The sequence below is a fragment of the Scatophagus argus genome, chromosome 8, assembly GCF_020382885.2.
Source record: "Scatophagus argus isolate fScaArg1 chromosome 8, fScaArg1.pri, whole genome shotgun sequence".
In the NCBI taxonomy this organism is placed as follows: domain Eukaryota; kingdom Metazoa; phylum Chordata; class Actinopteri; family Scatophagidae; genus Scatophagus; species Scatophagus argus.
In genome coordinates this window covers 16,506,710-16,520,939 of record NC_058500.1, presented here as the reverse complement: position 1 = coordinate 16,520,939, position 14,230 = coordinate 16,506,710, and the positions used below count along the sequence as shown (strand labels likewise).

The following is a 14,230-nucleotide window of genomic DNA, read 5'->3' as shown; positions in this document are numbered from 1 at the left end:
AGACTTTAACAACAGAGTGTAACTTCTCCCTCTACTCCCTTCAAGTGCATTATCAATGGGTGAAGGAGTGAGCTCTGTTTCAGTGTGATGCCATTTGGTTTGCAAATTCCACCCCCAGGTTCTCATCCATTTTTAAACAATTCATTGGTTTTCTGTGCAGACTTGAGAGGCTGTAGAAAGCTCAAGGCTTATTGCTTGTAATGCAGCCAAATCAACCGTCCTGTCATCTTAAAAGCAAGTCACTTTGGGAGAGCTTTTTCCGTAAGGAAAATGTCCTTTTGACAGCTTGTGTTTATGTTAAAGAAAGTACCCTCTGCTTATGTTTAAGCCACATGTCTGTCCACAGTCTGAACCCTTTTGTTCCAAGTGTGTTTTAATGGTAGAGGTTCTGTTAAATGAGATTTGACTAGTATTTTGAATCACTCTATTACATCTAAGTGGGAGAACATTATGTGTGACAAAGTGCCTCAGTGTCAGTTTATCTATAATACATTGCCTCAGTTCTGTTATCATTTGTACAAGCCATCTGTTAGTAGTCATTTTCACATTAGACAAACCTTTTTAATTAAGAGTTGCACACCTCAGGCAGGCCAAACAAAAACTTCTGCACAAAGCATCACAATCTGCACAAGCCTTTAATACTGAAACATGAAGCACACAGCAAGATATCTAGTGCTTTGCTGCATAATCATAGGATATATATGCAAAGTGCAAAGAAACACCTCACATCCTGCTGTGGGAACTAATCACAGACCTCCAAGCAATGTGGCCATTTGAGTTTCACACAACAACTGCTTCAAAGATACACAGATGATTGTATTGTTATTTGTGTTTTGTTGCCTGAATGAGAACAGGAGTGCTGGAGAATCCATAACCATAATATCTTATTCACAAGCAAATTCATGTAATTCATTGTTTTATATTGAAATAAAGTGTTACACTTTCTCTCAAAAGCCTCCAGTGAGATTCTGATGTTACTGATACATGAATTCTCACTAAGAAACTATTTTGGCTTTAAAACTGATCTGAAATTATGCCTTAAAGTCATACCTTCTGTTTTCTGTAGAAATATGCAGATCTGTTGCCATCTGCCCCACAAGAGATGACCTATAACAAACCTTCCCAAAAACTCAAGAATGATCTCTCTTTTAATAAAGTGACGAGTCGACTGCTTTTTCCATGTCTTTACTTCTACCGCAAACCTCGTTGTCTCTTAGTCTTACCAATGTAGTCATCCCCAAAAAGAGGCTTCCGAGAAAGAATGAACTCCATTATTAAATGCAAAGAGCAAATTATGCAACACTGATGAGCTCACGGGCACCACAGCTGCTGTTTGCTGTTCAGAAAGAATCAGAACACTGGGACATGCTTTTTATGAATTAGTGAATTTAAGCGTGAGATGAAACATGAGTAGTAGAAATTCATAGGTCGCCGTGCGCTACTTAATTAATGCGTGTCAGATTTTTACCTGTAAGCTTTAGCAACAGCATGCCTCCATACTGAGATGTTTGAATTCAAGATCAGAGGTGAAATTGCATTCACTCTGCACAGTGGGGTATCACTTTCATAACAACATCCTATTGGTTTTGGTATGTGTGTACATAGAGAGAGGGTATTATAGTACTAGCAAAAGATCACATTTAGAGTGTTGTGGCAGAAACAGCAAAAGGACTGCTAGCAATCTTTATGACATGATGTAATGAGCTATTTAAATGCATGGAAAGCTTTAACACACAAACAAATGTATGGTATTACACAGAGAAATACTGAAGAATAGATATATATGAAATGGACATAATAAAATCACCAACATGGAAAAACCATATAGATGCTAAAAAACAAAACAAAAGAAGAACTGTTTACATGAACATATACTCAAGCACTGGTCAGTGAGTTGCTGTACTAATTCTCCCAACATTTTCCTATACAAGTGAAAGTCATCTTTAAGCAAAATGGTGGCCACCATATATGTGTTTATCTAAGAAGTTACAATTATGCAACACTCATTACATAACTCAGAGAAGTAGTAGTAGTTACGTCATTAACTCTGCAAATAGTCTCATATTAAAGTTCATACAGGTCACTTTGGCTTTGCACTGATAAGAGCGTAAGGATTTGTCATTGAAAAAGTAACAGCTAATGTAATGTTGTTTTTCCAGAAGCGTAATGTGTTGTAATACGTTCCGAGATTTCCGTCATAAAACTGATGTGTTGTAACTCTAATGTTCATTTATTCTGAAAACAAAATCTGTGTTGACCAGCAACGTCTTTTGTAGTCTCCACTATCCATGGTTTGCCTGGCAGTTTTCAGATCGGGTCTGTTCAGTGGTCAAACTGAGATCAGTTTTAGGGTGAGATTTCATGGCTGGTGTTTGCGTTAAGGATGTGACTAGAGGAGATGACACAGTGAGACTGAGTTAATCAATCTGATCAGTGTGCTGGATCAGTGCATTAGAGCTGAGGATTTGTCAACTGTAATGACCAGATAATGCACTCTATTAATTCACTGAGGTGAAGAATCCACGTCCACTCTAATGCTAAAACAGGTTATGCCAAAAACAAGGTCACCTTTCCTTACACGTGCGGTGAAAATGAACGAACCTGATACTTAGTCGCAACTACTTTCAGATAAAATCCAGCGGTGTCCTGAATGCATCTGTACCACTTATGAGAATTGTTAGAAAGCACAATCACAAAGCATCTGAATTTTGTATTACTCATTTCAGTGGAGGCCTGTACATAAAGCTTTCAGCTGAGACCTTGCTGTTTCTAATCAGTATTCCCTGAGCTCTATGAATAGGACATGAGTTTGCTTTTCGATACACAATATGAAACCTATAATTCCTCATAATTGGTTCAAATCATATATTTTGATTGGGAGTTTACATGCAGCTTAGTATTCATTAGGTAATTAGGTTACATAGTCAGTGGTGGAGCTCAGTCGTGATGTGAATATATATTGCATCTCACGTTTAGTCAAATTTCCAACTTGCTACTGAGGGCTGAAATGATTAGTCAATTAATCAATTAGTCAGTTGTTAGAAAAATATTCACTGACTGTTGTTGACTGTTTTGATAGTTGATTATTTGTTGAAATCTTTGCTTTGCCAGCTTATCACATCTGAGAAGTGTGATGCTTTAATCCACTGCAAGTAAAATTTTGTGACATTGTCAGTGACATTTGATATTTTGTTGACATTTTGTAGACCTAATGATTAATCCATTTATTGAAACATTAATGACCAGATAAACAGTAAGTAAGTAAGTAAGTTGTTAGTGCTCTTGCCTTTACATTGTCATATTTGCTGTAACACAGATCTGAGGGATTCTCTCAATTGGACCATGAGCCACTTTGCTGAGTAGAAAAGTTATTAGATGCCCTAAGTAAAGTAGCAGGAGTAGGTAATTAGTTTTGCTTATGATCTATTAATGTACAGAACGTTGCTTTGCTGTGGTTCAGTCTCTGACCTTCTCAGTGGGCTCTTTCACACAGTGAATGACCTAACTGATATATGGATGCTCTTACACTTTGCTTATTTAACCTTATCAGTGATATGATCTGGTGATCCCAAAGACTGACTCTAGTGCAAAGTCACCACTTTATTATAGTGTGTTATTGTCCTCAAGTCTGATGTCTGATTTTTCTGTTCTCTACCACGTCTGTACTAAATTACAACCTACTCAACTACATGCAGCAGGGAGTTTTGGAAAGTCATCGTTAGGGTCATCACTGAAATAACATGATCCATTAAAATGAAATAATGCAATCCATTTCAATGCAGTCTTTTTGCTTGTCGATGAGATTTATTATTGCTTAACTTTTAAACAGAACATGCGAGTTTTTCTTAGAGCATCAATCGGTGTATTAACTGTGTTAGACTGCCTGATTGTAGAACAGATTTTAATGAGGCTGCATTTTAGTTGTCATACAGTGTAATAGCTGATTGTATTTTTTATAACTCCTCGCTGACCCTGTGCAGGTGGTCAGCTTTGCCAGTCTGAAGTTTGACCGTTCCTACAACTGGATGGTGTTGTGTGTGCTGTGGTGCTCCATTGCCCAGTCCATCCTGCTGCCCATGTTTCTCTGGGCTTGTGACCGCTATCGGGCTGACATCCGCATGGTGTGGGAGAAGTGCGTCGCCATCATGTCCAACGACGACGTGGATGAGGGTAAGCAGCATTCAGGTGTCTTCCTCCTGTCCTTCCTGCCTCATTTTCCCTCCTCTTCACCTGATGATGTGAATGTGGATGTTTATTCCTATTTCCCAAGACAGCTGAAAATTTATATAATTAGCAAAGGTGGTTCCAAAGATAATTTTGTATATTTTTGCAGACACACCCTGAAGTAAATTGCCTGAGTTTACAAAATTCAAATGACAGTTAAAGACTTGCCATAACACTGTAAATTGAGGGTTTGAAGACCCAAACTCGTTTGTTTGGAGAAGTGTCCCGAACTGTCTTTGGCCATAGGAATGACGGTGTCAAATGTGATTTATCAACCTAAATAGTTTGTCTCTTAGCCTAGGGAGTAATAGTACTGGGGAAATAGAGGGCAGCAATATTGCAGGAAGGGAATAGAGGTGAGTATCAATCGCAAAAATCTTTTGTTTATAGCCTAATGTGTGTTAAAGCTCTTCACCGCTGGTTCTTGAGGTATAGTAAGGTGTCAGAAGCAAATTTATTCACACCACATTTGTTCATTAGCAGCCAAGACCAGCTTTACAATAGCAATTTCCACATAACTTATGGTTGAGAATCCAGTGGTCATGATGAGGCATGTGAAAAAGTAACCTCATAAAATCATCGGACCTCCGAGTAAGCCAGTTGACATCAAAGATTTATGACGAGAAAAGCAAACTTTTCTGAATGTTGTGAGAAAAGGTGCAGTGCTGTGCCTTTCTCAGTGTGTTTGAAGATAACTGAGATATCGCAATGTAACTTTGAGAACAAGATGTATGTCAGCCAATCACAAGCACATTATGTACAAATCTGGATGTACTTTGAACCAAGTTGTTCTTTTGACAGCTGAAGAATGGTTTTAGGGAGTTTCTATTAATGTTTTGGCACTATTTTTTGTCTCTGTCCCTCTTTCTAGTCTACAGAGGGCAGCAGATGGTGGTCTTGTAATAGCTGACTGACTAAATATAAGCTAGGATTCTCAAAATCAGAGGTTTAAAATCTCAGTTTAATTCAGATTTAGAAACTGAGATATTAGAAGGAAGATGGAAGTTGGAAGTGAAGGAAGATAATGCATTCTCAGCTTCTGCCTCATGATACGGATTTAAATTGCTCCTTGACTCTGAAGCACCCAAGATTACTGCAGCTCCACATCTTCACTCTAACACAGTATTAAACTGTGCAATTAGACTCTGTTGCCGCTATTTTCTGACAGATCAATCAAGCCGTGAATTGACTGATGCTACATAATTATTGTTGTGAAAACTTTAAACTGGCTGTGTTAGTGTTATTGATCTTAGCTTGTCCCCAGTCTTTGATCTGAACTGGCTTTAGCATCACACAGCATGACCTCAGTATATCATATACCTAGAAAAATGCTACAAATCTCTACATTGCAAAATACTGAAATTAGTTTTTGAAGTGTTTTTTTTTTAAGTGATTGAGTGACTGTATTTATATATATTTATAATACAGAGGCTGAAAATAACAGATAATTATGAATAATATTTTATAATAACGATAAAAGATAAAAATAATCACAAAATGACATTTATTACATTTCCAGCCATTTGGTTAAATATTATGGATCTTTTTACCAAAGCAATCATGATTTTGGCTGATACATACGTAGTTTCTTCTCATTACTTATGATGTTTGGTTGTAGTTTGAGGTCTGAAATCGGTGGTCGAATGTTATCATGTGACCTATCATGTGACCTTTGTTGTCAGGAGATGAAACTGAAATGACAAGTGTCTGTGTAACAACTTTCTATATATGAAAATATATTTTTTTGTGTTTATGTTCATGTGTGTGGTTTATAAAATGCTTTACCTGCTATGAGATTGATGTCATTTCAAAAGTATATATATTTATTTATTGCTGGACAAAGGACTCTTGCAGCAGTTTTTTTTTTCTTGGTCACTCCAATGCATTTAAACTGTGCAATCTTCCTCTAGAATTTCCCGGTGTGAGAGAACCATAAAATAAATGGCTCCTCATTTATTTGTAAGGATGAACTGAAATGATTGCATTAAAGCTGAAAAGCATTTTCATGTCACTATGATGGTCATATTTCCCTCAAGTCACAATGGATGCCCCAGTTTTTTTTTGACTGGAAACACAACTGAAATAGAGATATAATTAATTATTTTCACATATGTTTATTTTGATTTGTTTTTTCTTTTGTTGATTTGTTTTAATTTCCTTTAATTTGTGTGATGTGGGCTCACACCTAAAGGTCAGATTATAGGGACTTAAGGAAAATTATGGTCTATTTTAAGGCAGAGGTCTTAATGAAACTGCATGTAGTAAATATCTCACCAATAGGCTGAAGAGGAAGAAAGTGGTCCAAGACTTGCGACTTCCAAATAAAAATGAATTCCAAGGGGGATGAAAATGAAACATTTCGCCAAAGAATCACAGACACTTCAACAAAATTTGGTCCCAAAATTAGGTCACATGATAATCAGAAAGGCTTATGGACTGCATCCATGACCAGATCTCCACAATTCATGTGAACTGTTGAGAGTATGAACAATCTGTCTTTATTTTCTATTGGCACTGTTTAAACTCAACCCGGTCTGAACCCCTTTTCTCCCATTTCTAACCCTCCAAGCCTTTTGATCCTCTCCCTTTGACACCCTCCCTGATAACTGCTCGTTGTCCAGCAGGAGCCATAAAACAACACAGGGCTGTCCATATTCTGTGTGATATTAACACTGCCAGTTCTCTGCTTTTTTCCAGAGGGCTTGCCATGTATAACTCATCTCAGTTGTATGTATAAGGATTGTTTCCTGTTTTTCCAAAGCTACTGACCTGCATGTCAAGCTGCCTGTGCAAACAGCCACTTTCATCTTTCATTTTTTTTGGCCAACATTTTCCACAAGACCAGCATTTTACACCCATCTCCAATTGATCTTTTATGAGCATGAATGCAGTAATTGGAAAAATTATTTTGGTAGATGGGTATTTATATACCAAGAATACTTGTATTATTTTGTTGTTCAGAAAGTAAGCCCTGCACATTCAAAGATTTTTTATGCAATATTTGGCATAGTTTCTGAATTCAGAACCAGTTGGGAGCTTTTTTCTATCCCTTGTTTAAACTTTTAAATTACTGGTCATTTTTCTAGCCAAACATTTTGATCTAGAACTCATATTACTGAGCAAAACCATTGGAAAATTCAACAAATCAGAGAACAATTGAACTTGTCTCTCTTATCTATTCGTCTGTCTGTCTGTCTGTCTTGTGTATTGAGTTCATTGCACTCTAATCCTGACGCTCGTGCTTTTCTGCACTTTGCAGAAAACAGCCAAGATGGAGGAATTCATGCCGACTTAATATATGACAGACCATATGACTATAGCTCGGCGCCTGAAATCGTGACGGTAGACCGTAATGCCAAGTATGAGTTCTCAACCTTAGAAAGGGGGGTTCTGCAAGGGTATCCATTGAGGGAACAACAGGAAGATAAAATGCAGTATTTGCAGGTATATTTTCATTGATTTTCTTCATTTCTTTTACTTGATCAGTTGAACTATTTTGACACTTCATTGCTTATGTGCATGATGAAATGGCCTCGTGGGCCTTGACAGTATCTTGTTTGAATTCTCTGGACTCAGCAGACATTTTGTGAAACTATCTTTCCCGATATGGCACAAATTTTTTGTCTTTTTTTACGTGAATCAAAAATATACTCCTGCTGACTAATGTTTGGTAAATATGACCATCGGCAGATCCATCAACATATTAGATGTGCTTCATTTATTGACTAGTGTGTCCTAGCCATGCAATTGATGACTTTTTTTGTAAGAAGGTAACAGTTTAATAACTGACTTACCTTCTACATTTCAGGAATCCCTCAAGGTTTCAGGAAAGCATTATACACATGTGCTCATGTTCTATGCAGAAGCATTGTGTCCATGTATCCAGCATCCATCCCTGTCAGATGCAGAGCTATGAAATGCTCCTTTTCATTCTGCATTAACACAACAGTCTGTTCTAACAATGCAGCCTTCTAGGGCAAATCAACAAAGTCTTATTTTCTGCTTTGGTTACAATACTGACTTAACTCTGTAAAGTAAAGTAAAATTCTGGACCAGAATCAGATATTGAATCAATACTGATAAACTTTATTGATTAAAGCAGTGGTGATGATAAAAATCATGCTGGACTTGGCCTGGAAGACTGTGGTGAGGATATGTAACTTTAGAGTCAACCGATGCAACCTACACAACATTAACTTTTACAAACACTGTGTCATCTTTGTCAGAAACAACTTAACAAGGGCTTCAGTTTTCTCAATACGACCTGCAGCCCAAACAGTTTGCATTTACTGGAATAATTTGCTTTGTAGATGTCCAGCATTATAATGGACATTTCAAAGACCAAAGTTTATACAGGATTGGCTCTGTATTCCGTATGACTTGTTAAGAAGCCTAGAAACAGAGATGTATACAGTAGCTATCACCTCAAGACACCGAACCATTTTCCACCCATTGTTTTGTGTCCGATATCCCTCTCCACATGATACCCATGATAGTATACTAATTTGATTGTAAAGTAATATTTAGCTGTGTTCTTCCTGGCTGTGTATGGGTAATGGTGAAATGAATAAGGTGTGTTTTTGATTTCAGTTACAGGAAGACTGGCTGAGATATGATACAGTCACACTATTTGTGTTGCTGCTAGAAGGGTTAAGGTCCAATTAGACCATGAATCAACAAAACCCTTCAAATTATTATCAAGTAGCACCACTATTTGTGAAGTGCTGTGTCACTTCTCAAATGGTTTGATTGTAGAATAAAGTCTCTTTGGCTTTATGAGTTTGTTGTGTGTTTGTCACTATGTGTTTGTCTCTCGCACACACACACACACACACACATACACATTTATGTTTTCATGCCCTATGGGGACATTACATAGATTTACATTTCAAGGAGAATTACTCTAACCATAACCATGACCATTACTTGCCTAGCCCTAATATTTACCCTAACATTAACCTAAACCTAACCCTAAAATAATGAAAATTGTTTGAAAATTAATAATTTTCTTATGGGGACTTGCATTTTGACCCCAAAAGGCAGGTGAGTTATCACATGTAACTGTGTAAACAGGTGTTTGTCCCCGCAAGGTAAGAAAAACACAAGTACACACACACACAAACACACACACACACACACACACACACGCTCCCTGCCAAGTCTGTCCTGCATCTTAATTCATTGTAATGCTTGTGCTGCCCTCTGCTGTTAAGTCCTCTCACTTAACTCACTCAATGCTACTGTATCATCTGCTGTCTCATTTTTCTGCATTTACTAAAACCCACCACAGGGGGGCAGGCTGATATCAGTCTTGTGGCTCTTGACCTCACCTTGACAAACCCTCTCTCTCTTGCATAGTTGTCAGAACAGAATGGAATGTGAGTATAACATATAGCATAACATGCTGTTTTGATCTCCAAGTAATGGAGGTGAATAATAGTTAAGTCATGTATGTTATCATGGTAAAAGTTTCATGTTTGAGGAATTAACTAGAAAAAATAAGTTTACATCTTGGACAAACAACTTAAATAAACAACATGTAGGATTTTCCCCAATGTTACAGAAGAATTAGGGAACCATAAACAGAATGAATTCTGAAACTGTGCAGACATTGTAAAAAGAAAAACTGAATCTAAATATTAACACAAAACAGTTGATTGGGATCAGTGCAAATTATTGTTAGTGCTAAAATTGCACTGTATCGCAGTGGCATTTACAGCCACGTAACCTTGAAGAATCCTACATGTAATATCATATTATAATGTAGGTGTAGTAAAACCTGTAATGATGTTATATGGCCAAACGTGCAGTGCCACAATGCTTATTGATTCTGTGTTGCTGTAGAATTCTAGGTGAATGAAAGCCAAATTTATTGATAGACTGAAGGGCTTGGTCTGTGTGTTGCCTCCAGGTGCCCCCTACAAGAAGATACTCCCACGACGAAACCGACATGTGGACCAGCGACCGGATCCCCTCATATCTTCACAGATGGGGCTCCACCGAGGACATGATAGTGAGTGCCCACTACAGCTCCACCTTACCGCGCCACGAGAGGCGCAGGAGCAGCCTGGTCTCCTACCACGAGGAGAGCCATCATCACCATCATCCACACCGCAAGCGGCGACGCTCTGAGGACAGCATGCACTCCCTCAAGCATCTGCCACGTGTGGTCTGTGGTGGGGAGTGCTATGAGGATGAGCTGCGGTGTTTCAGCCGCGATGAGGTGATTAACTTTATAGATGAGACGCCACTGCCAAGCCCTAGGAAGAGTCCGCGGCGCACATCCACCATCTCACTTATCCCCAATGTGTATGAACAGCAGACAGTCATCCTTCCTCACTTCCCGCTCACAGACTTTGAACGTGAGCCTCAGGCGCTCAGGCGACTCTCAGAGCACAAAAGGAGCAGTAGTCGGGGCAACACGCCTGAGGGTTCCCCCAAACCAGACAGACCTGGTGGAAAGAAGAGCCCCGGGGCTTGTGGCTCTGGTAAAGGCTCCCGGGAGCGCTTGCAAGATCTGAAACAACAGCGTGAAGTGGGCTCACCTGGGCGCAGACAGCAGACTCCAGGACACTCGAGGCCAAGGACAAGTGGTGGAGACGGGGCTGGTGCTGGGGGTGGAGCTGGAGCTGACTGGGGGCATCACAAGCACCTGAGCAAAGCTGAGAGTAAAGGAAGCACAAACAGTTTTGTAAGCACACCTTCTGTATCATCCTCGGGATATATCACCTTTCACTCTGATTCTGTCGGCTCCACAACCTAAATGCAAGTTTCCCCTTGTTAATATCAACATTATACTAAAGTTATTATCTTAATGAAAACCACTGGAATATTTGCCGTTATGAGAAAGTGACAGACTTGATTATTTGGCCTTTTTACGTGTGCCACTTTTGCGTTTTATTATATATACCACCAATAGCTGTTATGCTAAATGGCCTTTGGAGTTTTCAACTTACCAGGCCTAACTGCAGGATGGTGAAAAGGTTGAGTGGTCCTGTTATTCAGTTTTCACAGCACAGAATATCCACTGAGGATACTTTTTCCAGCACTGGCACAAATAAGCATTATAAATGGCGTGAACATTCCCACACCTTGTTTTTGTTGTTTGATGTTGTTTCTTAAGAAATGCTGAAAGAATTGGAGGAGGTAGTTTTTAGGGAGGTGTTTCTTTATTTTTTTTCACTTAAGAACTTGAACTTAATTTGCATTTTATTTGACATGTAATGGATGTTTGTTTTGTTGTATGGACACATTTGCTTTCAAACTAGATCTTCCTGAAAACTGCCCATTTACCTTTAGACTGACTTAAGGATATCACACGATGCATATTTCTTTTATTTGATCATGACGTACAACTTTTTTTATTCAAAACACATTGAACGCTTTTTTCAAACACCCTGTGCTGGAGTAAACTGAAAGTGGTTAATCCAAACTCTTTCCAGATGTAATGCCTAATAGTTTTACAGTTAGTGTGAGAGATATTGAGATATAACATGAAGGCCCCTAAATTCTTAATGAAAATGTGAAGTTAATTTTGAAGGATTGACATGTATATATGAAGGATATTGGGTGTATGGTTTTGGTGTTCTTTTTTGTTTAATGAAAATTTTGCTTCTAACATAGTTCACAGTCCTTAATATTCCAGTGTTTGTGTTCCCTTAGAAGATCATGAGGCACAACAGTCACTCAGCACAACGGATATTTACATACAGGACATCAGAAATGAAATTATTCTCTGTCTTGCCCAACTGAGTGTGTCAGCCTGACCTCCTCTTATTTGTTTCGGCAGCACCAATAGCGATTTTCTTTAAAAGAACCAACTAAGAGAAACCTTCAAAAGATGTTAAAATGCCTGATAGTCTAATAATTACAGACTTCAGACTGACTACATGTAGCTTAACTGAAATGCTGATGTTGCACCTAAATAAAATTAGGAACAAATTAAGGGACATTGAGAACTGAATGGAATTTGATTAGAATTGCACATTGTATGTACAGCCATGTTAACCAAATTTAAGCATTCCTATAGCCCTGAGGGAATGCTGTTTGGAAAATTAAGGTTTAGTTTCTATAAATGCAGCCTATATTTGGAGAGAGAATGTGATTACTTCACATCATAGCAAGACATAAAAGATCATGGACAAAAATAGTACTACTAAATTATGAGTGAAATGCCCTCCATTGCCACATAAATGCCTCATAATTTTGAGAAATTCTCGCTTAACACACACTAACAATGGGCACTGGAGTGAACGTTACAATATCTTTACACAGCACACTTTTAAATTGACAAATTACTTATATTTACCAAATGTGACAATTTGCTGGCTAAAAGAGGAAAATTCTTATTGAGATGTAACAGCAGTAATAGCTTTGGGCTTTGACCTCTCATAGACAGTAACTGCTAACATGAATGTATTTGCACCAATTAGGTGTATGTTTTCAAAGAACTTTTTAAGACTACAAGAACAACATGAAAGGAAAATATCCCCTTTGACAGTTTTATTAGTTGTGAATCCTCTCTGCTATTACCATTCAAGTCATAAAGTTGCATATACATTTTTGCTCATCTATGGTCATTTAAATTTTTTAAGTTTAAATTTTCATGTATTAGTGTACCTCGCACTCATTGCAGCCCTTTTCAGTTGTACAAATGAGTTGAACTGTATGTTTCTGTGGAGGCAAAACATCACATTCCCCTGTCAAACTTTGCTATGGCTGAGATTTTTGCATTTTGTTGTGTTTACAATATTAAAATATAATTTTGTAACATATTCAAAGATTTACAACTCAAATATGAATGATGTTAAATATTATGATTTTCTTGTTCCAATGATGACTTTGTTAAAAGATGTGACTGATTAAATTCACAAGATGATGCTTCAGAGTGTGTTTTTAAAATTTTACAGCAGATGCGCTTTATTTGTTACTGTCAAATGCTTGTTGAGGAGAAGTAGCATGAAGCAATCTGAGAGTCTGTCTTTGCTTTATGCTGATTTCGTAGCAGCAGTCTGCGCTCACCATGACTGACAGAATGAACGTTCTTCTACTTGTGGCCACATGAAAGTGAAGCCCAGCGATGTCCCCAGAAGAGACCAAGGTTTGCTGTCTTCCTAAACGCAATATGATCGATCAACCTCCATTTTGGTAATACAATGCTTTCAGTAGGATAGGACAAATTTTCTGCATTTACCTTTAAACATTTAGGATAAACTCTAAAACCCTAGTATATTTTCTCTTATTTGTCCCCAATTTCCATGGCAACACTGAAGAAAATGAATGAATGAAACAACAATGAAAATTTAATTATTACTAAAGTTTCCCATAAAACTTCTAAACACCAAGATAGATAGATAGATGCACTATGCTGATCAGCCACCAGACCATTACACCAACAGGGACTTTAATGGCATTGCCTTCTAAATACACAGACAGCTTTGCAGCTATAACAGCTTTCACTCTTCTGGGAAGGCTTTCCACAAGATTTTGGAGTGTTTCTGTGGGAATTTTTTGCCCATTCTTGCAGTAGAGCATTTGTGAGGTCAGGCACTGATGTTGGACGAAAAGTCCTGCCTCACAATCTCTGTTCCAGTTCATCCCAAAGGTGTTTGATGAGTTTGAGGTCAGGGCTCCGTGTGGGCCAGTCAAATTCTTCCACACCAAACTCATCCAACCATGTCTTTATGGACTTTGCTTTGGGCACCGGAGTGCAGTCGTGCTGGAATAGAAAATGTCTTGGTATGCCCAAGTATTAAGATTTCAATTCACTGGAACCCCTGAAAAGCAGCCCCATTCCAAAACTTTTGTCTTTATAGTGTAGATACTATCTATACATAGTCTCTTATCTTTGTCACATGAGCAAGGTAGAGACACTCGGGCAATTGACAACAAGTGTTGTGGCGCCCCCTGCAGTAAGTTGAGTCCAGATTGTAGCATTCCTGGATAGATTCCAGCCCGGGCACTTTGGAGCATGACATCTCCAGTCTCTCTCTCCTGTCTTCATGTC

At 38.3% G+C, this 14,230-nt stretch overlaps 1 protein-coding gene across 1 annotated transcript in view; it reads left to right on the top strand.

Moving 5' to 3' along the window:
• Nucleotides 1-13,104, top strand: part of LOC124063322 (probable G-protein coupled receptor 153) — a 34,117-nt gene extending 21,013 nt beyond the window's left edge. Inside the window, exons 4-6 of the mRNA XM_046396864.1 lie at nt 3,981-4,170; nt 7,484-7,668; nt 10,136-13,104. Of these exons, the coding sequence (XP_046252820.1) occupies nt 3,981-4,170; nt 7,484-7,668; nt 10,136-10,987 (1,227 nt within the window). The 3' untranslated portion in view covers nt 10,988-13,104. The remainder of the gene's footprint in view (nt 1-3,980; nt 4,171-7,483; nt 7,669-10,135) is intronic.
• The last annotated feature ends 1,126 nt before the right edge of the window (nt 13,105-14,230 follow it).